The 23,330-nt window shown below is 51.8% G+C and overlaps 1 protein-coding gene across 7 annotated transcripts in view; it reads right to left on the reverse strand.

Moving 5' to 3' along the window:
- Nucleotides 1-1,313: 1,313 nt before the first annotated feature.
- The window catches only part of Nfatc2 (nuclear factor of activated T cells 2), a 134,321-nt gene continuing 112,304 nt past the window's right edge, over nt 1,314-23,330 (reverse strand). For 5 of the 7 annotated variants that reach the window (XM_031372843.1, XM_031372848.1, XM_031372845.1 and 2 more), the window contains one exon: nt 1,314-5,389. In XM_031372843.1, coding sequence (XP_031228703.1) covers nt 5,334-5,389 — 56 coding nt within the window. In that variant the 3' untranslated portion in view covers nt 1,314-5,333. Of the gene's footprint in view, nt 5,390-11,942; nt 12,029-23,330 lie in introns of all 7 variants that reach the window. The other 2 variants (XM_031372844.1, XM_031372846.1) reach the window with 1 other exon arrangement.

A 23,330-nucleotide genomic window follows, 5' to 3' on the forward strand; every position in this document is an offset into this window, starting at 1 on the left:
CCTCCCAAGCGCTCTTCCTCGGCGATGAAGCCCAGTGTCTGTTTAGTGATGCTATAGGAAACGGAGAGCAAACATAAGCCAGTGTCTGTCGGGGTCCTGACACTTGGAAGGTGACAACTGTAGTTCTCGTTTTGCATCAGGGGAAACTGAGGAATGGGGCAAATTTACGTTTGCCAGGAGAGCTTGCACGGAGATGTAAAAGACATCTATTTTGAGTGGGTGTAATCTTGCCCCTGGGCTTGGCTGTTGATGGTGGCCTTCAGGAAAGACATGGAACGGCTTCAGCCGTGGGGAAAAGACACGGTTACCGCAAACATTGTAAGGGGTACAGCCAGCTTGGGGTGTGTGCTGCTGGGCAAGTGCTGGGTGGGTGGCGGCGGAGGTAGGGGGTTTCCTACCCACTGAAGCCACGTGATTCATTCTGAAGAGCTCGTGTTAGTGGCAGCCATACCAGCTGGATGAGCCATGTGCTCACCAGGAAACTTCTGGAATCTAGGCCCACTAGGTTGAGGGACTCTTCGAGGGCTACTGATCCAGGTTACTGGAGAGGCCTGAGACCTGTCGCGGGTGTTTGCAGCCACCATGCAACTCCCGTCAGGGCTTGGCACACCTGTCCACAGGGTCCTGCTGGTTGCAGGCATCGGAAGGGGTGGAGGTGAGAGCTAGACCATGCCAAGGGCAGATCGTGGTTGGGTAGAGAGAGTCCATGAGGCACAGGCCTCAAAGCACAGCTCTCAAGGGTGGATGACGTTTGAATAATAGTAAGATTTTGAGAAATCGCAATTCCTTCCACCTTTCCTGGGCACTTTAACTCTGAAAGGAGAAAAGCCATTCTGAGGAGGAAGGCAGCTAGAAAGTCCTGGAACTTTCTGGAATATATTTTTTTTAGCTTTGATGATGATAACCCCCCCATCCTCCAGTAATTATTTGTTAGATGATCAAACAGAAAGCCCCCAGCCCTTATATGACTGTTTCCAAACAACTTCAGGTACTCAGGGACTCCCTGGAAGTTGGCCCAAGGATGACGCATAAATCTGTTCCTGCCTGTGGCCCTAAAAAGAGGACCAGGGGCAGGTCAGGGCGGAGCCTCAGTGGGAGGCTGGATGGGGAGGACAGGGCAGATCTGAGTTAACCTTGTGACTCTGTCACTTGGGCCAGCCTTCTGGGCCATTGTTCCTACCACGCAGGGCCAGCAGACTCCTCCAGAGCTTATACCTTACGTACACAAACAAAAACCTTCCTTGCTGTCTGAACCCCCACTTCTAAAGCCGCTCTACCCCACCTCCCAGAGGAAACAGACACACCCGTTAAAGTTGCTCTCAACTGTTTATTGCTAAGCTGTCATCATATAAGCCGTATAAAAATACTTTACATATAGCAAAAATAAACTGCACGAAACTGGCGATTAAAATCGTTTTGCATAGGAATGTGATATATTCCGACTCTTCCGACAGTGGAGACTTCCCCAAACCCTGGCCTTCAGGCCCCGCTGAGCAAGCTCCTGGAATCAGAGGATTGTGAGACTCCTGTGAGGGCTGAGAAATGACAGGGGGACAGGGATTCTCTGTGTCTGGGATGCTCCCACACAATGCTCTGGCCAACCAGAATGCTGGGGCTCCTACTCACATAGCAACAGCACTGTCTGTACCCAGTCCATCTAAAGCCTGAGAGGGCAAGGCAGGGACATTTATTCCCATCTGTCCCAGGGCTGCATAGAGAAGGCATTAACCCTTTGGACCCCAGTTCCCAGGGCTTCACTGTGATCTCAGAGGGGTCTGCTCAGGGAAGCACCACTCCTGGCCCATCATTTAGAGTTAGCTGTAAACAAACTGGATTAAGACAACAATGGTGGCCGTATGTAAAGGCACGGGCAAGCTGGTCATAGGTGAAGTGATGCTGCCTTATGTAAGCAGCTGGGCAGGCTGCAGGGAAATCTCACGCTCTGCAGCTGGCTGGTTTGCATCCATGAAGGTTGACGCCCAAGCTTGGGAGACGCCAGTGGTGAGGATGTGTCAGGTTCCTGTAGGCTTCCCTGCCAGCAAAGAGTTCAGGAATACTCGCCCTAGCCTGGCCACCTCTGCGTCTTTTCTGAAGCGTCAAATGAACACAGTTGTTAAGCAACCCTCCCTCCCCCCAGTGGTCTGTCAATGCTGAGCACTGTGGTAGGAGATAAACCAACACAGCCTCCTGTAGGTTCTGAGTGCTAGTTAAAATACATTGGCTTCCGGCTTTCCTGTGTGACGGTGCCACTGGCTGATGGCTGGCCCTGACTGATGGTGACACATGATGGATGACCAGGCTGCTGCATGTGAACAAAGAACCCGCTCACTTCGTCCGTGGCTACGATGTGCTGGGGGGAAAGGTGGCTGTTCTTTGGGTGCAGCACATCGGTCACCTGCGAGGGCTCCACGTGGTTGGCTCTGTCAATGTCAGCCTGCCTGTAGGATCTTGTCCATGGAAAGACAGAGTTCTGTGGCTTTAAATCAAAACCACCAACTAAATCTTTCATGTACAACTCTCGGGGACAACCCTGGCTTGAGGCTGAAGGAGTAGGTGTCTTTCTCAAGCTAGAAAAGATGTTCTCTCCTGCAAAGTCCCTTCCCTCCCATCCTGAGGTCCTGTCAGGACCTGAGGAAAAGTCTTTGGATTTGTTTTCTGGAATGAAAACACACACACACACACACACACACACACACACACGCACACGCACACGCACACACACACACACACACACACACTCAGGAATATACCATTTCTCTTACAGAAAATGAAGCTACAGACTTTTTTTAAAAAAAGACCCTTACAAAGACATCTGACCATTTATAAATATGTTCTAACCCAACAGGGGTGAGATATTTTAAGGGCAGATAAAAAGCATCAAAATACAAATAAGGAAATAAAATTTAATACCACACTAATCTGGGTAGATAGACTCCCCAGCAGAGCGTCTATGTACAGCCAGGAAAATCTGTGGACTTTGAAGAGAAAGTGCCATGTTTAGCAATACGGAACTGTTGGGGTGCCACTCTAATGTCACCACGGATTCAGCAAGGACACACTTCCGCTTCCACCCCTCGGACCCACGTGTGGTACACCTGTTTTCACTGCTCGGGCATCAGCAAGGACACACTTCCGCTTCCACCCCTCGGACCCACGTGCGGTACACCCATCTTCACTGCTCAGGCATCTTTTCTCATTCGCTAAGATCAGACTGGCCTTTCCCATCCCGGAAACGGTTGATAAGCAACCACTCCGGGGGTGGGGGCGAAGTTTCCCCCTGGAGTCTGTAACTGATCCAAGCCTTCTCAATAGCTGCTGTCTGCGCTCATGCACCTTCTCTGGCCTGTTTGCCTGGTAACACACTGCTTTCTCTCCTTGGCTATTTTGGGATATTTGTTTATCAGCAAGTTTCCGAGACTATCCAGCTAAAACAGTAATAAGGGGAAGAGCATTGTACACATGTGCATACACACACACACATGCTCACATACACACGCGTGCACACACACACACAGAGGAAGGTATAGGAGTCTGAGGACCAGGAACCCATCCACTGACATGAAGACTAATGGAAGTGAGTTGGCCCTTTGTCGCCCCGTGGATAGTGCAGCTGAGCTACAATTACAACGACTACAATTACAGGAAGGCACTTGGGTAAAACTTGGAGATATCTGAGGAAGGGCCTGATTCCCTCATGTGCAAAATGTGGCTGTCAGCCAGGGCAAGTGCGAACTAATCACTCACCAGACCCTCATCGCCCTTCCCCAGAGAAGCCGGTATTGCTCCAATCAGAAGCTCCGGTCCGTCAAGGGCCAGTTTCTTGTATAGCAGGAAGTACTTAGAATCACAGAGGCTTAGTGCTCAACTTCTTGCGGACATTCTGGGTTCAAGAGAATTCTGCTCAGGTCTATACATGGGGTTGCTGGAGGGAAAGCCCAGGGGAGAGAGACTTTTCATGCTCAAGCGGAACCCTGGGCCTGGGGTCTCTGTCTGGAGAGCCGGTCATAGCTCCAGAGATTCACTTTCAGATGGCCTTGACATGAAAGCCAGGATGTAAGAAACCAACCATGGGTATTTAGCCACTCTGGCTTGCTTCTCGGGTCCTCTGCCTAGCAGACAGAGCCAAGAAAGTCACTTTAAAAAAATGCCCAACAGGGACATCTGGGATGAAGGCAAGGGGAGAGAGCGGCCTTGCTCACACGACTGGGGGCACTCTGATGGAAGAAGAAAACTGCACCAGGAGGAAGACCCTAGAGGACTGCCTGAAGCAGGCAGAGTGTGTGGAGAATCCCACAGGACACACGAGCTGGCCAAGCAGGGCTTGATCACACTAAGGCATATGCTGGGGTGGATCCGCCTGAGTTACAAGCTCATGCAGCATCGTTTTCAAGTCTATGGAGGCTTTAAATGAATTCAGGTTAAAAAAACAAAAAAACAAAAAACAACTGGGGTGAAGCCAGCGCTTTCCTGCAGAGGGAGATCTCAGCCCCTTTGTTCTGCTTGGCAGCGGTCATGACAAACACCTGTATGTTTTGATTGGCTTTGGTGGTTTTAGCTCCTTAACAGTCAATGCAAGGATCCAGAAGGTTCTACCGACTTCCAACTTCCGACTTCCGGGTGGATGAGGTGGAGGAGGGAACCTTCAGAAGCAGTGTTCCCACCAGGCAGCCTGGGCTGGATCCCACCAGAGGGCTGGTGAGGGCAGCAGGGTTAGGGAGTAGCTGGCCAAAGAGAGGGCTCTCGGCCCACAGCCTCCTCGGTTGGCTCTTTGAAGCACAGGAAAACACGACAAAGGTCCAGAAGCTAGCAAACACGTACATGTGTTATAACTTAAGGCTGAGAATTTGGGACAGGCAGTCCCATCCGGGGCAAGGGAGTTTTGGCTTTGGAAAGAGAAAATTCAAAACGAAGCTTTGCTATGGCCCAGCTGGGGCTATAGATGAACATCCGGGTTCAGCTCTACAGAGACCTGGGATGTGGAGCCCAGAGGCTGGACTCTGGGGCCATGCTCTCTCGGTTGCTCTGTCTAAAGACCCTTCCCGGGAGATAGGAGCCGTGTCTGTGGGCTATCATGGTTCCTCCAGTTCTCCGGCCAGCTCAGCCCGGCATCTCGGGCTCGGCATCCTGGTGAGTTGAGAATGAGGCTTCGGTCAGCAGGCAGTCGCTTTTTGTGTCCAGTCACCGTGGACATCGGCTAAGATGCGCTTTGCGAGGCAGCAGGCTCCCAGGCTCTGACACCAACTGCCTGCACTGTGCGCACACGCAGTGTTCCAGTCAGAGACGGCAGGAGGAGACGGAAGCGGTCCAAAGGCGTCGCGCGGTTATGTTTGCTTCTAGGTCTGATTTCGGGAAGGGGGTCCTGAAAACTCCTTCCTGATGATTTCATTAACTAGAAGAAGGGGAGAGAATTTTAAAGAGGTGAGACGACACCCAAACCAGGCATCCAATTAGATGCTACTTTCTGCAACTTTCCTTGTGATGATCATTTAGCCATTTTAACACAAATGCCTACCTATGCTGTGACACATCCCTGCCCCACCCAAGTCCTCCTGCCTGCTCATGTGGTAACGTGCTCAGCTGTCCCCCTTTCTGTTCACGTACTTAAGCCACTGTGGGTCTACCAAACTGCTTCTGTGATGTCCATGTCCTCAAATCTCCTAGCATATGATCCTATTGCATCCAGTGAGAAAACAAATTTAGACCCCCCAAATTCAGGACCCTTAAAAAACAGAGGGGATGGGGGTTCAATAGTCATAGCTAACTGTCTGCCCACTTAAATACAATTTCGATTTATTTATTTGAGACAGGATTTCTCTGTGTAGCCTTGGCTGTCCTGGAACTCACTCTGTAGACCAGGCTGGCCTCGAATTCAGAGATCCACCTGCCTCTGCCTCCCAAGTGCTGGGATTAAAGGTGTGCGCCACCACAGGCCGGCAAAATTTCTATTTTTTTTTTTTTTTAATCAGCACAACCAGGGGTCCTCCTCTGCTCAAAGGTTGTTCTTCAAGGCTCCTGGAATGAAGGGGTCCTCAGAGGGGGTTGGGGACCAGTCGCCTTTCCTCATCAATACGTGGTTCTAATAGAAACTGCAGGCATAGTGCCAGCCCCTGGCATGGAGAAGTGATCTAGCCTGTGCCAACTGGGCAGCTCCTCTGAGATGTGAGTTACTGAAATGGGGTGGGGAGATCTGACACAGAGGAGCCCAGAGGTCGGCCACTGTCATCACCAGCACACACAGGAGGCTGCATGGCCAGTCCCCAGAGCAAATGTACATCTTCAGTGCCATTTTGTCAACTGAGCCAAGCAAGAATGGGGAGGGGATTCCTCCCCATAGCTGCCTCAGTTTCTCATCTGAGCTGTTTTCTGAGCATTTGAGATTGAAAGGGCATCGAGGGCAGAGAAGCCACCAGAGACGTTCCTCATTCCGGCCTCTATGAGGTCGGAGGTGCTTTCTCCTGGGACACCCCTGTCTCAATGAGTCTGTGACACCATGTCAACAGGGACGTGCATAGGTACAGTTTTAATGGGCAGGCTAATCCAGGTTGGTCTCTGAGCCGAACTGGCCCTGTGACTGGCCTCTGCTGGTCCGTGACTCAGGCTCCTTATATCTACTGCGAGACTCACGACAGCACAGTCGTTTATCATCATTCTGTTTTCTCTTTGACATTTAACCCGAGTGCTGGGGGTGAGGTAAAGGATGTCTCATGGCATGCAGGTAGAGCTCAGAGGACAACCCGCTGACGTCTGTCCTCTCCTCCCACCACGTGGGCCATTGAGCCTGACAGCAAGCGCCTTTACCCACCAAGCCATCTCATTCGCTGTTTTTGCTTTTAATTCTTTGGGGGGGGGCGTAGAGGGGTGGGTCCTTGACACGTATTCTAAGCATACTCATGATGTAGACTATGCCAGCCCTGAACTGATGGGCAATCCTCCTGCCTCTGTCTCGCACATGCTGGGATTGTGGGCATGCACCAGTGAGTGGACTTCTGCTGTGAGAATGTTAACAGCCCCGAGCCTGGTGCATGGCACTGGACAGCTGTCAGCGGTCATAGGCAGGAGCACACTGGACCCACAGCGCTTTGCATGGTGGGAAGGTGGGCTCTGCTCAGTGTTTCTCAGGTACCCACCGAATACCACGTCTGCTATAACTAGAGTGCGAGCCTGGCTTCACTGATAGAACCGTTACATGCCTCAGTTTTTCAATCTATAAACTGGATCCAAGAATATTACTATTCTTAGGGCTGTGAGCATGGAGACATCAAGTCAATGGCCACAATGCCCAGGATAGAAGCCCAGGTGTGGGCTTGCAGAACAGGTCACCAGATGTGTCGAGTACATTCAAGAATGAACCCTGGAACCTTAGTGTAACAATCACTTTCAAGACCTTAAATAGCTCTGTTAATGGGCCTCAGGGGCTGGACTCGTGGTCAGCTGACTGGACCATGTGGGAAGGTACTATACAGTACTGTGTTCCAGGTACCAGCTCACTCCCCGGGGCCCCAAATGGGAATCTGAATGCAGGATGCCAACCCCAGTTCTGCCCCTTACATGACTGTCAGGGCCCAGTGCGCTGGTGGCCTCACTGCCCAGGTTTGCTAAAAAAAAAAAAGCTGATAGGCATTGCTTTAGGCACCATGGGTCCTCATGGGCCCTCACCAAGGGTCGGCTCCCTCAGAGGAGCAAGGACCGGAAGGCAGCCAGAGAGAGGTGGTGTTGCCTTCCCTTGAGGTGAGATGTTTCCTAACAGCGATTCCCGTTTCAGGCCTTTAGCACTGAGCGCTGGTGAGTGAGGTTGCTATCAAGTTAAAGCACTTTCTCTCTGGTGCCGGCCTTTCTAAAATCCTACTTGTACCCCTGGCTGCAGGCGAGAAAGTTCTAGAACACATCCCAACCAGATGATGGCAATTACATTGTTCTACGTCAGGTTAAACACCTGGGCTCTGAGTTCTGAGGGCCTCTGCTCAACCTCTCCACCCAGGAGCCCTCCCTCAAAGGCCACTAGGGCAGGGGACAGCCCTTTGAATGTAGCCCATGATGCCCACTATGACATTCTGCCCTTTATCTTCCCGTTGGGAAGGAGAGTCCGCAGCTCAGCCCTATAACCACCGCCTTCCCCTGTCTTCTGTCCACCTTCTTCACGCTCTCCTCCATTGTGGTTAAATTCTCCTATTTCTAAAACTCCTGCTCTGGGCCAATCCCCTACCCACTTTCCAGAGTCCCTCTTAGGACCCTGAGGTCTGTCCCTCGTGGTCTCTCTTCCTACCACTGTCTGAGCATGCATGGCCCTAGCTTCCATCTTTCTAGTGCATGCCACCAGAAACCTCTGGCCCCCCACCAGGCTGTTGCCAACCCTCCCTCTCCTAAGGTTTGGATCTTCTGCCCATGCCACCCACAGCCCAGACATAAGGCTCCTCACAGCTGGACGTGCTCGCTCCCTCTCCGGCACATTCCCTTCCGGGCCACTTGCTGTTGCTGTGTGTGCCTGGCAGTACCCTGTACCCGGGACATAGGAAGTACCTAGTAATGGCATGGGGACACAGATCTTCCAAGGGGCTAGACACTTCAGGTCCCACGCCGGAGTTGCCTATGGGCCCCCAGGGTGGCTCAGAGGTCTGATCCCCACTCATTCATCCCATAAATCCTCCGAATGTCTCCCCTCTGCTAGCTCCTCTCTCTTCCCACCTTGGGCCGTGAGTCCCCATGTGGTTCCACCCACTGTCCATATCTAACTTCCTACCCGTCCTGGTTCCAACCCTTCCTGTTCCTGCCCTCGACAGAAGTCAGCATGGAATCCATGCCTCACAGATGGTGCCGTGTGCAGAACTGTGTTGGGGGCTGGGCTTTTTACTGGCCTAGAAATCTTATCTACAAAAGAATGGTCATTTGGATTTTCTGAGGATGGCGGGACTATTTTAGTCTTCACCTCAGCCCTATGAACGTAATCACTGTGGGCAGATGCTGTAGAGGCTGGCAGTCTCTCACTGTAGCAGGCAAAGATTTGAATCCAGAGCCCACTGTGTTAACTCAGGCAGTCTGAAGCTCTCATGGCTGGCCAAAAATAACCTTTTCTGTGAGGTTCAGTATTCACCCCTTTTTGTGTCTGGAGCCCCAGAATCCTAGCTGCATTTTGTGCAGGAAAAGACCTGGTATCTTCCGAGTCAGAGTGGTCAGGGTCTGAAGCAGGTGATCTGCCTGAAAGCACCACATGCTAAGAACAGGACTGGTGAGGGACAGCCCGCCATGGCTGCTAGCCCCATTAGGGACAGGACTGAGGAGGACCTGTCTCTAACTTCAGTGTGACTTTAAGCCTGACCCCTGAGGCTGCCACTAGGAAAGATGGACAGATTTTAAGTGTATCAAAATGATTGGGTTTTTCAATATTATTGGCAGCCGTTCATATACGAAGAGACACCACAAACTCTAAGAACAAGAATCAATAAAAATGGCTACAGACATTAAAAGGCCCATGCCAGGGCCCAACAGGTACGTTTGGTAAAGGACGAGGTACTGTTTGCAGATTTGTGGGTAGCTGGGCCCTCTCTCAACTATTGAAACAGCTAAGGGCAAATCGACATCAATGAGTCTCAATAAGACTTTATTGACAAAGCAGGATGGGGGCCAGATCAAGCCTCATCACCATAGTCTGCCAATGGCACAGAGGTAAAAGAATTTTCTTTGCCTACTTTGGGGTTCATCAGTCTGGGGAAGCCAGAGCCTCAACAGGTATTACTTAAGAACTAGCCTGCGTTAGTTTAGTGGCAAAGTTCTAGAGCAGTGGATTCCCAAACTTCCTAATCCTTAGACCCCTTAACACAGTTCCTCATGTTGTGGTGACCTCCAACCATAAAATTATTTTGTTGCTACTTTATAACTGTGATGTTACTACTGTTACAAATCATATGCAGATATGAATGATATGCAGATATCTGACATGTGACCCCTGTGGGGGTCACGACCCACAGGCTGAGAGCTGCTATTCTAGATGCTAGAGTGGAGTTTTCCAAGGGATTCATCAGAGCATCTTCCTGCCAGCCTTCTGTCTTTAAAGAGCACCAGGCGCTCAAACTTCAGCTTGCCAGATGGAAGGTCACCTCAGGTTGCACGTAGAGGTGCGAGGCAGGGGACTCTCAGAGGTTCTTTCTACCCTTAGTTGCCGACTCTGGAATGACACTTACAGGAAGAAATAGGGAGACCCCACTGCTTCTATTCCAGATCTCTGTTTTCTACCATCAGGTCAAACTGTAGCCAGAGAGCCCCTCCTGCAGCCAGGACAGGAAGCCAGAGGCTGTATTCTGGGTCTGGAGTCCCAGCCTTCTCCAGCTGGCTACTCAGCTGTGCCCAGGTCAGGAAGGCATCCCATCTGCTGATGTAGGGTAAGCTCCTGAGGGAGTCGTCTCTCTAGCCAAGAAAGAGCTCTTGACCTGAAGCATTGGCCTTCTCTGTCACTTACAGTCCAGCGATGTTGTCTGGGGACTTAGTTATGGGACTAACTTTCTGCAGAAATGTCCTTGCACCTTTTCTTAGCTCCCCTTCCTGAGCTCTGGACGCCTAAGATCCCTAGAGAACTTTCTAGAACATAGCCAAGCCAACCATACAGGCTCAGTGGGAAAGACAGAATCTGTGATAGGTCAAGGGCCAGACTGAGTGCTGGGGTCAGAGGGAGGCTGGTGGTTGGATCGTCTGCCGAGTTCCCAGGCTCTAGAAGCCCACACACCCTTGAGGGCCTTGTCGCTCTCAGCATGAAGTATCTCCAGTTTTTATCAGCCTGATTCCTGGGCCATGGTGGATGCTCACCTGGGGATGGCTGGTATAGTGAATGCTCTTGACCACAGTGGGGTTTGAATTCCTGTTGTTGGATGGGATGAGCACCCCATCTTCCCATAAAGGGTTCACTGTGGCACTGGGATGTCTTTTCCCCTTGTCGTCAGGGACATGGGGGTCTGAGCTCATCTGTGGGCTTTTACTCCCTATTTTTTTGTTGTTTTGTTGTTGTTTAACTTTTTTGAGACAGTTTCTCTGTGTAACCCTGGCTGTCCAGGAACTCACTCTGTGTAGACCAGGCTGGCCTCTGTGTCCCCAGTGCTGGGATTAAAGGCATGTGCCACCACTGCCTGGCTTCTTCACTGTTTTTGACTGGGATTCTAGTGTGATTCTGTCGAGGACATATGGACCTTGCCTGAGAGGTAAAGGGGTTGCTCTCACTGACAAAAAAAGAAATGGAAGGTGGACATGGCCCGGCACCCTAATGGTGCCAACTTAACCACCGGCCCAGAGAGCGCAGTGGTACCAGCCGCGAAGTCTGGTTGACCACATAGCAAGGGCACAGGAAAGTCAACCTTCTCCTTAAGCCATGGGGACTGTATTGTCAGAGAGCCTACCAAGCTTGTCCCAGCCAGTCTAATTCGGCCACCTGACCCTTCTATGCAGCCCCAGAGGCCAGAGCCAGTGAGGTTGGATGGAGGGGGTGGGGAGAGCTAAGCAAGGGGATTGTGTACTCTGGGAAAGCCACACTCTCGCTCCCGGTCATGGGTCAGGTCAGTGCACTTTAGCAATAACTTAAAGGCCAAACCCTTAAGGCATGGCTACCATGAAACATTTCCTGGCTGGCTTCCTAGGGCTTCTACGCAATTCAGAGCCCGCACTCCTGAAAGAAAGCTGAGTGTACATTGTCTTAAGAATGACTGGCCCTGAAGGCCACTCCTGTAGGGTACAGGGGTCCCCCAGGACAGCATGCAAACCCTTGCATCCACCCCCACCCCCCCTCACAGACTGAGAATCTTGGAGCTGCCCCGCCCTTGAGAGAGTAGGAGTGGGAGCGGCAAGGACAGCTGGCCAATGAGAACAGAGGGTCTTGGGGTTGGCGCATTCTCTGCGACTCAACAGTGAGCTCGCGGTGAGAAAACACAGCTGGAGACCCCGGGGAGAAGCAGAAGAGTCATTACCTTTCACTTTGATTTCTCGGATCAAAGACCAGTCACTGGGTCTCATAATATGTTTTGTATCCAGCTAAGGTGTGTGTCTATCAGCTCTGAAAGAGACGTGCAAAACCGTGTTTGAGAAGAAAAGGCAAAGTTACCCGTGAACTCTGTCATGCTTCCAGTTTGTTTCCAGCTGCACAACCCAGGAGGGAACCGCTCACCCTTGGACTGGAGTTTCAGGCCGGTTCTGTGTCATCTTAACTTCCAGGCCTGGATGAACCCAGCTGCTGAGCTCAGTAGCACAGAGACAGGGACTTTAAGCAAAGAGGGGGTGGCAGTCTCTGAGGCAAAATACTTCAGCAAGATGGTGGGTCAGGCATGCCTCTAGGCAATACTGAAGGCCGCTTGCCAGTCCCTAGGGCCTGCCGCAGAGGTGAAATAAAATTGACTTTGTCAAGAGCCTAGAAAAAGGGACTCCCAGGAGGGACCCATCTACTGTGACTCCTTCTCCAGAGATAGCACCTCAGAGATCAAACAGACATTCCTAAAAAGTCCCCCAGAGTTACTCTCTCCAAAGCCATTTGCCCCCCAGAGCAACGAAGGCCTCTGAGGAGGATGGTGCCTTTGTTCAGGGGTCTTGGTTCTCTTTAAACCCAGCTGTTGCATTCTTTCTTCCACTCAAGCTTTCGGGCCCTTGGCTTCCCTGTCCCCTCTGGAGGCTTCACATAGGCCTGAGGCTTCTTTGATGAAGAGAACTGTGGGTTCTCTGAGGTCTTTTGTTTCTGGGAGTGTGTGGGGATGTGTGATCCCCTACTGAACTGGAATCCACTCTCAAAGAGAGTTGGGACTCCCTGGGGGCCTCATCCAAGGGGAGAAGGTTTTTTCCCAGCATTTACAAGCCAGGCCTGAACTTCCCACAGACATGAGGTTGGTTCCCAGCAGACCTGGGACTGTGGGGCTTATGTCCATTTGCTCTCCTGGTGCAGTAAGCGATGTGGGGACCCTGTTTCGCCCCATCTCTCTTGAGACACAGATGGCTGCTATCCACTGTTTAAGGAGCATGAGGCCCCAAGGCCGCTGTGGCTGGCATTCCGTCTGCTCTATGACAGCTCCCCGAAAATCCAGAGCAGGTGTCATCAGGCCCTTCCTTCTGGTGTTAAAACATAATCTTCCCACCAGCAGCCACATTAGCGGTTTTACGCTCAGGCCAGCACCCCTCAACCGCACACTTACGATGTCCTCTGTATAGCTCAAACTTTGCGTGGCTTCAGTTAGACATCTGGCCCTTCTAACTGCCCCCATGGACTCAAAAGCTGGTACCTCTCCAGCCTCGACTCCCCACATCCCCAGTGTACTCCGTTTCTGTCTCAGTTTACTTTTTTTCCTTTGAGACTGGGTCACACGACTCCTAGTCTGGCTTCTAGTATGTAGCTAAGAATGACCTTGAATTTCTGATCTGCCTACAGTGAGATTACAGGCACGTACCAGCATATCTGGTTATATGTGGGGCCAAACCCAGGGCTTGCTAGGCAGGCACATTACCACCGCATCACCAACCTTGTTCTCCCTGTGGGGAATGCAGATGAGCACCCTTGGCGTTTGCTGACCCCTTCCTCTCTAGCTTTCATTCAACTCACCACAAATGTTCCTAGCACTGCCCTGGGATAGACTCACTGCCAGTTCCTAACCTAGGCTTCCAGATTAGGTCCCCGCCTGTCAGCAGGGCGACACCTCCTCCCCCACCACTTGCTGTTCCCTTGAAAAAACAGAAATGCCGCATGGCTAAGGGTTTCAGTGTGTCCCCGAACACCAAGCTAAGCAGCCTTGAGGGGAAAGGCTGTTCCGCACGGGTTCAAGACCGAACCACTAAGTGCTGAAGTCCGGAGGTCCCGCTTGCCTGCCCTGCCTCCACGGACTCAAAAGCTGGTCCCAAAGAAGTGGAGCCTGTACCTCAAAAAGGCAGTGCCCCCTCACTGAGGCTTGTGTGAGCCGAGGTGGGGCTTCCTGTTAGTGATAAGATTTCTCGGCTGCTCTTGGTGAAAGCCAGAGGCGTGAAGCCAGAGGCAGGTCCGTCTGATGCCTACAACTCAAGTTGGGTCTTTGACTCCAACCAGCCATCCCTCTGTGCTGCTGAAGTCCTCTCACCTGGCTCGACCTTTGGTGGAGCCCCTGTTCTCAGGGCGTGTTATTGAGGCCAAGGAAGACTTGCTGCAAAGCCACACCATGGCCAACCCCTGCAGCTCCCACCACCCTTTCTCTGGTATCTACACACCAGCTCTGGTTCTAAGGAGCCCCTTTTTGGGTTTGAACCAGAGACTGAAAACCACTTCACCTGTACTCCTCTTCTGAACTGGGGAGCCTGCTAGCCAGGAACCAACCCAAGGCCTCCCATTTAGGGTTCCCCAAATTTGAAAGACCTTCAAGATGCCCCAAGTAAGGGTGCTGACTACCTTTTGGAAGCTTCTAGAATGAGAGCACTGTGGCTCCTCATAAGGTCTCTCAGGGAGCCTCAGTTTCCCCAACTGCAACAGCAATATGGACAGCTGTGTGGTCTGAGCTGTGCTGAGCAGTGTCACCTATGATCTTCTCATGGAGAGAAGGAGAAGGTCTCGGACCCTCTGAAAACTACGACTACCATTCTGTCTCCCTGCGTGTTCCAACAGGAAGTAGGCTCCACAGACCCCCGTGAGGGTTCTGGCTAGTTCCTGAAATACAGAGATGGACATGAAGAGGCATCATGTAAGAGCCCCATGCAACTTGGGGGCCTCCTACAAGACTACACTGGAAGTGTAACCAGGACACTCGACTCCTACCCACGAGCACTGTGGGTCGAACAGTACAGAACTGATTTTCTGAAGCTACAGCGATTACCATGAGAACGCACAAAGAGTCAAGGATCCATCATCCGGCCAGCCTCCTGACTCCTTGGGCCACAGACACACGTGCATAGAAGTGCCAGCATGGGTGGGAAAGTGCTGTGTATGTGTGGGTTGTAGAGCCACTCATACAGGGGAACAGAAGCAGGCTGAGAAAGCATGCTCAGTCTGATGGCTCTAAGGTCCCAGTGGGCCAAGTAGAGAGCTTGCCCTCAGGGCATCCAGATGCCTGCACATCGACTTGAAGCCTGGGAAGAAACACCCAGAAGTCCAGCCTCTCTGTCAAGACCCAAGCTGAGTTCACCCCTCGGGTTCTAACCCCGAGCTCAGCAGAATGTCTCCTGTCGATCCGATCTGAGTGACTGCACGGGAGCTTCTGCAACAAGCATAGCATAGGGCTGCTGAGCAGAGCAGTGTGTCAGCTAGCTCCTCCCGCCTCCCACCGGCTCGCCGGGGCCACCCCAGACGGAGAAGCAAGGACTGCCATGTCTTCACTGCCTTGACATCGGGGCTGTTGCAAGGTGCTGGGTGCTGTGAGCAGGAGTTCAGGAAACAGCCATCCAAACCCACAGAGCGGCTGCGACCACAAACGAGACGAAGACAGCTAACTGGGAAGCCATGATTCTCGCTGGGGTGGAAGGCTTAGTCAACGGTCTGTCTGCTGAGATTGCATATGCGCACAGGGTGGGATTGAGGCCGGAGGAGGGCAGCTCAGGCCTCCCTCTGGAGAGGCAGGTGGGAACAGAGGCAGTAAGAAAGCCCCTTCTCCTCGCCAAGCCCCTGACCTCATATCACACATCACACAAGGTCCTGCCTCTGTGGATGAGATCCCCAACTCCTGACCCAGCTTCAAGAGACCTTACTATCCTATGCCAAGTGACTGAGTAGTTTCTGACCCCTCCCATAAATTCACCTTCTAGATACTTCTATATCCTGCCACAAGTGCCACCTCTCTCTCATAGCTGAGTCCCCTACACACACATATGGCAGTATTGGTTACTCCTTCCAGTGCCAGGGTAAGCCCACTTCCTCCGCACAGACCTCTGAGCTATGCTGTGCTTCTTGCCACCATATCTGTTCTGTATTCTGGGCATTTCAAAGTCTTCCATTTACCACAGGCTACTCCAGGCACAGGTGCCTCCCTCCTACATTCCAGATCCATTACCTGCCTGGAAAGAAGCCCCACAGGAGTCACACCGGCCTAGACCCTGTCTCAAGTCCCCTCTAGTGACAGCCATACCCTGTCTCAAGTCCCCTCTAGTGACAGCCATTGGCACAGTCCTGGTACTTCTGCCTCAGAGGCTGTGTGTGTCTTTGAGCCAGGCGCAGCCTTCACACGGCTCATCCACCCGGTTCCACCCTCCTCCTGAGAACTTGCTACAAACTCACTCTGACCCTCAGATTTGTATTGTGAGCTGTTAACCCCTGTGTGGTGGCATTTGAAGATGGGACCCTCCAGTCTGGGGATGAAGTTGAGGGGTTGAGACCCTCCTTAGCATGTACACAGAACCCTAGGTTCCATGCCAAGCCTCACAAAATCCAAGATGAGGTGGATGTGAGGGAGCAATGCCTTGCCAAGAGACCCCAGGGGCAGTCTGTATGTCTGTCTCACAAATACAGCAGGGAGGCTTATCTGTAAACCATGGCAGAGCCCCATGGCAGAGCCCCATGGCAGAGCCCCATCCCAGAGCCCCATGGCAGAGCCCCATCCCAGAGCCTGTCCACACTACCCTGATCTTGGACGTTCAGCCCCAGAACTGTGAGGGAATAGATGTCTGCAAGATCTTGTTACACAGCCTGAGTGACTGCTGTGGTCTCAAGAGGCACATTTTACCAAAGTAATGCCTCCATGATGTCCTGAGCCACGCCCAGTGGCAGACTGCAAAGTTAAGGGACTGCCTGCCCAGGGCTTTGGGGCTAGCCTGTGGCAGGCTTTATCCAAAAAACAGATGATGCTGTCAGCCCTGCCTTGCTTGTGTGCATCCTTGCCCATCTTTCTCAGCCCCTGGCATCCTCACTGGCCTTACTCAGCAGTTGTCTATCTGACTCAGGGAGGGCAGGTGTCAGCTGCTCAGTCCAGGGCCACATGCAGAGGGAAGGGACTCAGGACAAGTATCACAGGAAGACCCTGTTCATAGCCAGTCTGCTGGGCTCCAAATCTGCCACATCCTTCCATGGGACTGTTCTGGGCCACCTCTGTAAAGGTGACAACAAGCATTCCTAACTTCCGGCTTTGGAGGGCATGGGTGGTAGCTAAGACCCAGCCAATACGATGTCACAAACATTGAGGCTAAAAAAGCCTATGTGCACAGCCTCAAACCTCAGTGTCCTCATCTGTAGTATGGGACTACAGAAGATGGCCGACTCTCGGCCTACATCCACCTGACATCCACATGGCCCTCTTCCTGATTATAAGGACCTTCCCCTCGGGAGTGACTGTATCTTCTGAGTGGGAGGGCCCAAAGTACAAATCACATCCTGTCCCCACAGGCCTTCCCTGCCCCCAGAGTGCCAGCTGCCTCAGGCTGACCGCGTGTGGACTAGAATTCTGAGTCACCCAGAGCTGCAAAACCCAGGCCTCAGGAAGCTCCAGCAGCAGCCAGCACCCAGACAACTTACTTGCAAGGCCTTGTGGCTTCTGAGAAAAATGCCTTGTTCCAAACTGTCCCCAGCTCTCAGGATGAGTAAACTTAGCAGCTCTGAGCCTCTGATTTCAAGTGAGAGGCAGAGGTGCTGGCCAGGCTGCTGGGTAGGGGTGGGGGTGGGCAGAGCAGTCTGCACCGAGCCCCAAGGGGGTAAGGGAACCGCCTACCTTCAGCAGCATCCCCAGAGAGAGAGGTTCAGTCTGTGAGATGCAGCCAACACAGGACAGTGTTGTGGGGCCTGATCCCAGCATCCTCATCTCGGACCCATGCCAACCTGGCACCTCCACTGGGGATTGTTTCCAACTAGCTAGAGCTCTGTCAAAAAGCCCAAGGAGGGAGGAGCAGGGCTGTGTGTCCAGGATGCAAAGGAGATGCCACCCTGGAGATGAGTGACTGGCCAGGCTAGACACCTTTGGTGTATCTAGAGAACCATGGCATATAGGCCTTGGTTTTTTGTCATCCCACCTTGTCCCATCTGAGACATATTAGCAGGGACCACTATTCACAGATACCTGGCTTTGGATGCCTCAGAGCAAGACCCTGGGCACATGGCTAGTAACGCAGCCTTCCTAAAGAGTTCATGATCTAAGGATGACCTAATAGTGTAGTTCTGGGGCCCCAAGAGCTGCCTTACTGAAGGGACACCGAAGACACAGACAGCCAGCTGGTTCCAGAACCCGTGTCTCATAGCCCATAAACAGTCCCCGTCAGCTGACACAAGCATAGAATGGCTAGACAGAAAACAACCTATCGGCCAAGGCCCATGGAGAGCCCTGGCTTGGTGTAAGGAAACCACCGATAGCCCCTGTGGGCCACAGGCCCATGGGGAAGATTGCATCTCTCAGCAGATTAGCTCAGAAAACTATGCCCCTGGATGCCAACCCCAAGTAGAAGTGTGCAGGATGAGGTGAGGGTTTCTGTGCCTGGAAGCTGACATAAAGTCTTTCAGTAATGTGAGAGGAGAAAGACCCTCTTCACTGGCCCTTAAACTTGAACTCAGGACCACTGGTGCGCTGTGAAAGCTCAGCCTGAAACCTAACAGGGCTGACCCTGCAGGTCACGGTGGCGCCCTGCATTCTGTTCAAGCTTTCGGTGTCACGTGGAGGAGATTAGCCAGTGTCACATTAAGTGCAGACTTTTCAGAAATGAATTCAGCTAATAGGACTCAACTGTTCACCAAAAGACAGCGTTTACCACACACCCATGGAAAGGTGTGAGGCTAGAGAGATGGCTTCATGGTTAAGAGTGTATACTGCTCTCCCTGAAGACCAGAGTTTGGCTCCTGGGACCCACTTTGGGAAGCTTCATAATCTCCTGGAACTCCATCTCCAGAGAATCTGATGCCCCCTTCTGGTTCCTGCAGGCACCTGCACTCATGTGCATATACCCAACAAGTACAGTGGGTAAGCAACGGAAGAGGGTATCAGTGGCCACTGTGACAGGGGAGAGCAGGGAGTGACTGGTGTCAATGATGTAACCACATCAGCACACACACACTCCACAACCTAAACAACTCCACAGGCAGGTCTCACCTGAGAAAGAATTGTGAGTCCACCTGCCAGGAGACAGCGCTGTCCCTAACAGCAAGGAGAGGCACCCGGATACAGCAGCAAGATGGCTGAGTAAGTGGTGTGGGGGAATACTACACAGCTGACAAAAAGGGAGCTGCAGCAACAGGTACGCCACAGCCAGCTAAGGAGGAAAGCAAAAGCGAGTCCCAGGAAACTTCAGAGAGAGGCTGCTATCCAGGACGGCTCTCAGGCCTGAAAACCAAGCCGGCTGTTCAGAAACAAAAGGAAACCACCAGCATGGGATTCGGGGTACCAGCATGGGATTCAGGGTGCCACCTACATGCCCGGAGTGAGGGCGTGTTTAAGAGAACATGGCTGAGTTCAGGCACCATGCTTGCTAGAAGCCTGATAGCTGCCTCTCATGAGGCGGCCTCAGTCCCATCATGGCTGAGTCGGAATCAGCTGCTCACTGACAATACCACACGCAGAGCCTCCTGTGAGGGGCAAGACCCAAACCACAGAACACCACACACACCCCAAGTGCCTCTTACGGAGTGTGAGACGGCACGGGGAGGGGGCAGGGCAGGACTTCATAGAAAGTGACCGGACACCAAGCTGGCCAGACTTGGTTCTCTCCTTGGACCCAGGATGACATATATACCTCACACACACCACACTGTAGCTAACACATAATCTATAAAGTATATATCCTTGACTATCTATTATAAATGTTTTATCTATAATGGGCATTTACAGAGCAACCGAAATTGTGAGCACTGCATTTTACATCATTAAACATTTCCCATGCTTAAGAACAATAATGGTAAATGGTAAAAGGGAGGGGGTTTTTGTTTTTGTTTTTGTTTTTAATTCGTATTTTTTTTGGAGACTGGGTCAGGTAGCCCGGCTTAGCCTTGGGCCCCTATGTAAGCCAGTGATGGTGCTGAACTCATAATCTGCCTGCTTCCACCTCACCAGGGCTGGGATTGCAGGCACCCAGGGTCTCCCGCACTTTGAGAGACGTGACTGAGCCGGTTACAGCCAGCCAGCTTCCTTTAAACCATTAGAGGGGCTCAGAGGTCAGATCGACTCTGGTTTAAATTTGTACTCGAGCAGTATCAATAGGTCGTATGTAATTATGTAATTTTGTTCTTATAATATTTGTATTGTTGATACAGCTGGTAGAACGTGCATGACTCAGTTCGCACATACGACTCTTTTTCTGCCTGAAGCCTCCAGCACATTGCTCCGCACAGGAAGAGAGGGTAGGAAGTCCTTATTTAGATCCTGCCAATGACAGGGACAAAAAGACCTGCTCAAATCGGCCATTCAAACCTTAAAACATCAGTTATGGTAAGGCCATGAGTTCACAATGGCTCCACATAAGTCACACACAAACAGCCCTCACTCATCACCCAGGAAGCATGCTCACAAACTGACCTATGATTTTTTAAATGGTAAATAATGGGGAAGAATTGGGGCATTCATCCGACTTCCCCATCACTCTGAATTCTCCCATTGTGGACGCAGGGAAGTTTCCCTTTATACATGTTTTCCAGCTCACAGGAGAGGGAGGGATGGCTGGATGGGCAGAGAGGTCACCCAGAACAGTTCACCAGAGAATCTGTGGAGGGGGCATTCCCTAGAAGTGCACCTAACCTCCAAGGATAGAGGCCACCTGATGCCACCCCCCACACACGCCCGCAGTGAGGATGCACCTGATGCCACTCCCAACCCCCGACCCCCGCTGCAATGAGGACGCGCCACTTCCTGTGATCTAGTCTTTCAAATACTTGGAAGTCTGTCTGTCACACCTCTCAAATGGCCCCTAACTTACAGGACGTCAGAGGCAGAGGACCAGGCCGAACCTCCCTGCAGGAACAAAAAAAGAGGTTGAAAGAAACTGGGCCAGGAGAAATGCCACAGGACAAACCAAGTTTCTGTTTCTCGCAGTAAAAATGGTCAAATACCTGCTGTGCTAAGCTCATTCTTATGAGACATTTGGGGACTGTTTAATATAGAGAAGCAACAGAGCGGTGTGGGGTAAGACAAACTTAGAACCAGGGTAGCCATTCTCAGGCTGATTCTAATGCAAACACAGGATAAAATCATAAGAGTAAACAAGAGGGGCTGGGAGATGGCTTGGCAATAAGTGCCTGCTGCTTGCTTAAGCAGGAGGACCCAGAACTCTGCTAAAAATCCAGTCCTGGGTAGACAGGTGGATCCCTGGGGTTTGATGGTCAGCCAGATCAGTGAGCTCCAGGCTCAGTGAGAGACACTGCCTCAAAAAAAAAATAAGGTGACAAATGAGAATACTCAATGTTGACCCTCTGACCTCCACAAATACAAGTGCACATGTACACATGTGCACACACATGCATGTACACACACACATGCACATACATACACACATGCACACAAACACATGCACACATACACACGCATGCAAACACACACGCATGAACACAGAGAGAGAAAGAGAGAAAGAGAGAGAAAAATACAGACAGAGAAAGAGACTTTTAGAAGTCTTACCCACTTAAAGGTCCCCAGGCATGAGGAAGAAGGGGTCTGGCGGAGGCCAAGAGAGCTTTCCCAGGTCCCCACCTGTGCAGGGCATGCCTTAGACAGCCACAAAGATCAATTATGCTTCTGAAGCGAATCTAATATTAAATGCCTATGGGTCTCCATGGGAACGGGACCAAGGCCAGCCAAGCACAGGAAGACCAATAGAAGGGTCTGATGCTAAGCAGCCCAGACCCCAGTCTGCCACCATGATGCAGATGGTGGAGGTGTGAATGCCGGAGACGCTGTGTCCCTCAGGCTGAGGGCCACTTGCCTGGGGCCTGCCTGCCTGCACTCTGACTCGCGATGGCTGCTGAGTTGGAATACGGGCCCCAAGTAGCCAGAGCCTTCGCTTATCTAAGGGGTCCTGGAACGCCATTTTTCTGTACACTTCCTTGCTTCTTTAGTGCTGGCATCTAATCTACATATTTTTTTAAAACACTGTGTGTGTGGGCCAAACAAAATCTTCAAGCTAACTGTACCCAGGGAATGCCAGCAGGCTGTCCCTTTCCACATGCAAGAGCTTACTCCACCCAATCCACGTGTTAGGAAGGCATGGAGGGAGCTATTTAGTCTGTTTGGGATCAATTCATTATTAGGTGCCCAATAAAGCTGAGAATTCAAAAGACCCCATCAACTCCTAGAAGTCTGTAAGTGCCAGCCATTGCAATGAGCCCCAGCCTCTGCTGTGAGCCCCAGCCCCTGTGGTGAGCATCAGTCCCTGCGGGTGAGCCCCAGCCCCTGCAGTGAGCACCAATCCCTGCGGTGAGCCCCAGCCCCTGCGGTGAGCACCAGCCCCTGCAGTGAGCACCAATCCCTGCGGTGAGCACCAGCCGCTGAACATTTCACAGGCACCCTACCACCATTAGTTTATGCAACAGAACACCCGTTTGTCCAGACTTTTGGAGAAACAGCCAGCAAGGAGTGTCCTTCCAGCTTCTCTGGGACAGCAGAATCACAGAACCATAGATGAAACCTACTTGTTAGTTCACAGCAGGCAATTTAGTGCAAAGTGCCTGCATGCAACGGTCCTGCATAGACCCGAGCTGGATGCCCCACACTGGCTGCAATGTGACCCAGGGGCTCTGCTCGCCTGCCCAGAGATCTAGTTTCAGAGCAGTATAGAGGATAAAACAGACATCAGCCCAAGTGGGCAAGCTTTGCAGCTAAGGACCAGAACAGACACCCCTCTCGCCCAACCCCCGAGTGTCTTCCCCTCTACCCACAGACAGAGCCGACAGAGGGATAGGTAAAGCAGGCCTGGCTCTTCCTTTATAAACTGTCTCAGGGGGACTGGATCCCCAGATCAATAAAAAATTAAAGAGGTGTCAGAAACACCATGGGAAAAAGCCACGGTGATGGTTTAGTCATTTCCCAAGACCCAGGCCCTTCTCCAGGTGCTAAAACCAAGTCAACACATCCCGGGTAAGAAACAAGTCCAACAGGATGCTAGAGCATGAAGTCCAAAGGCAAGACCCGGACAGCAGCTCTGTGGGACGGAGGGAAGAAAGCTACAAACTTCACAAAAGAGGTCTGGGGCGGGAGTTAGCGCCCCGGGAAAACAGACTCCGCCGGCTAGCTGTCCACGGTGTCTTCACTAATGGCGGTAGGAGAACAGAAAAAGCACAGGAGGAAGATTCGGCTAACTGCTGGCCTTCAGCCACTAACTTGCTTTTGGGTGGGGTTGCTCTTCCATAGAGCAGTAGGCTAGAGCTAGAGCACGTATTTGAGGGGGATAAATAGGTATTTATATATTACATACACACAAGATTACTTTAGGTGTGGGAAACGGAGTCCCATTACGGTCTGCAGCGCTCT

The sequence above is a fragment of the Mastomys coucha genome, unplaced genomic scaffold (genome assembly GCF_008632895.1).
Source record: "Mastomys coucha isolate ucsf_1 unplaced genomic scaffold, UCSF_Mcou_1 pScaffold15, whole genome shotgun sequence".
NCBI lineage: Eukaryota > Metazoa > Chordata > Mammalia > Rodentia > Muridae > Mastomys > Mastomys coucha.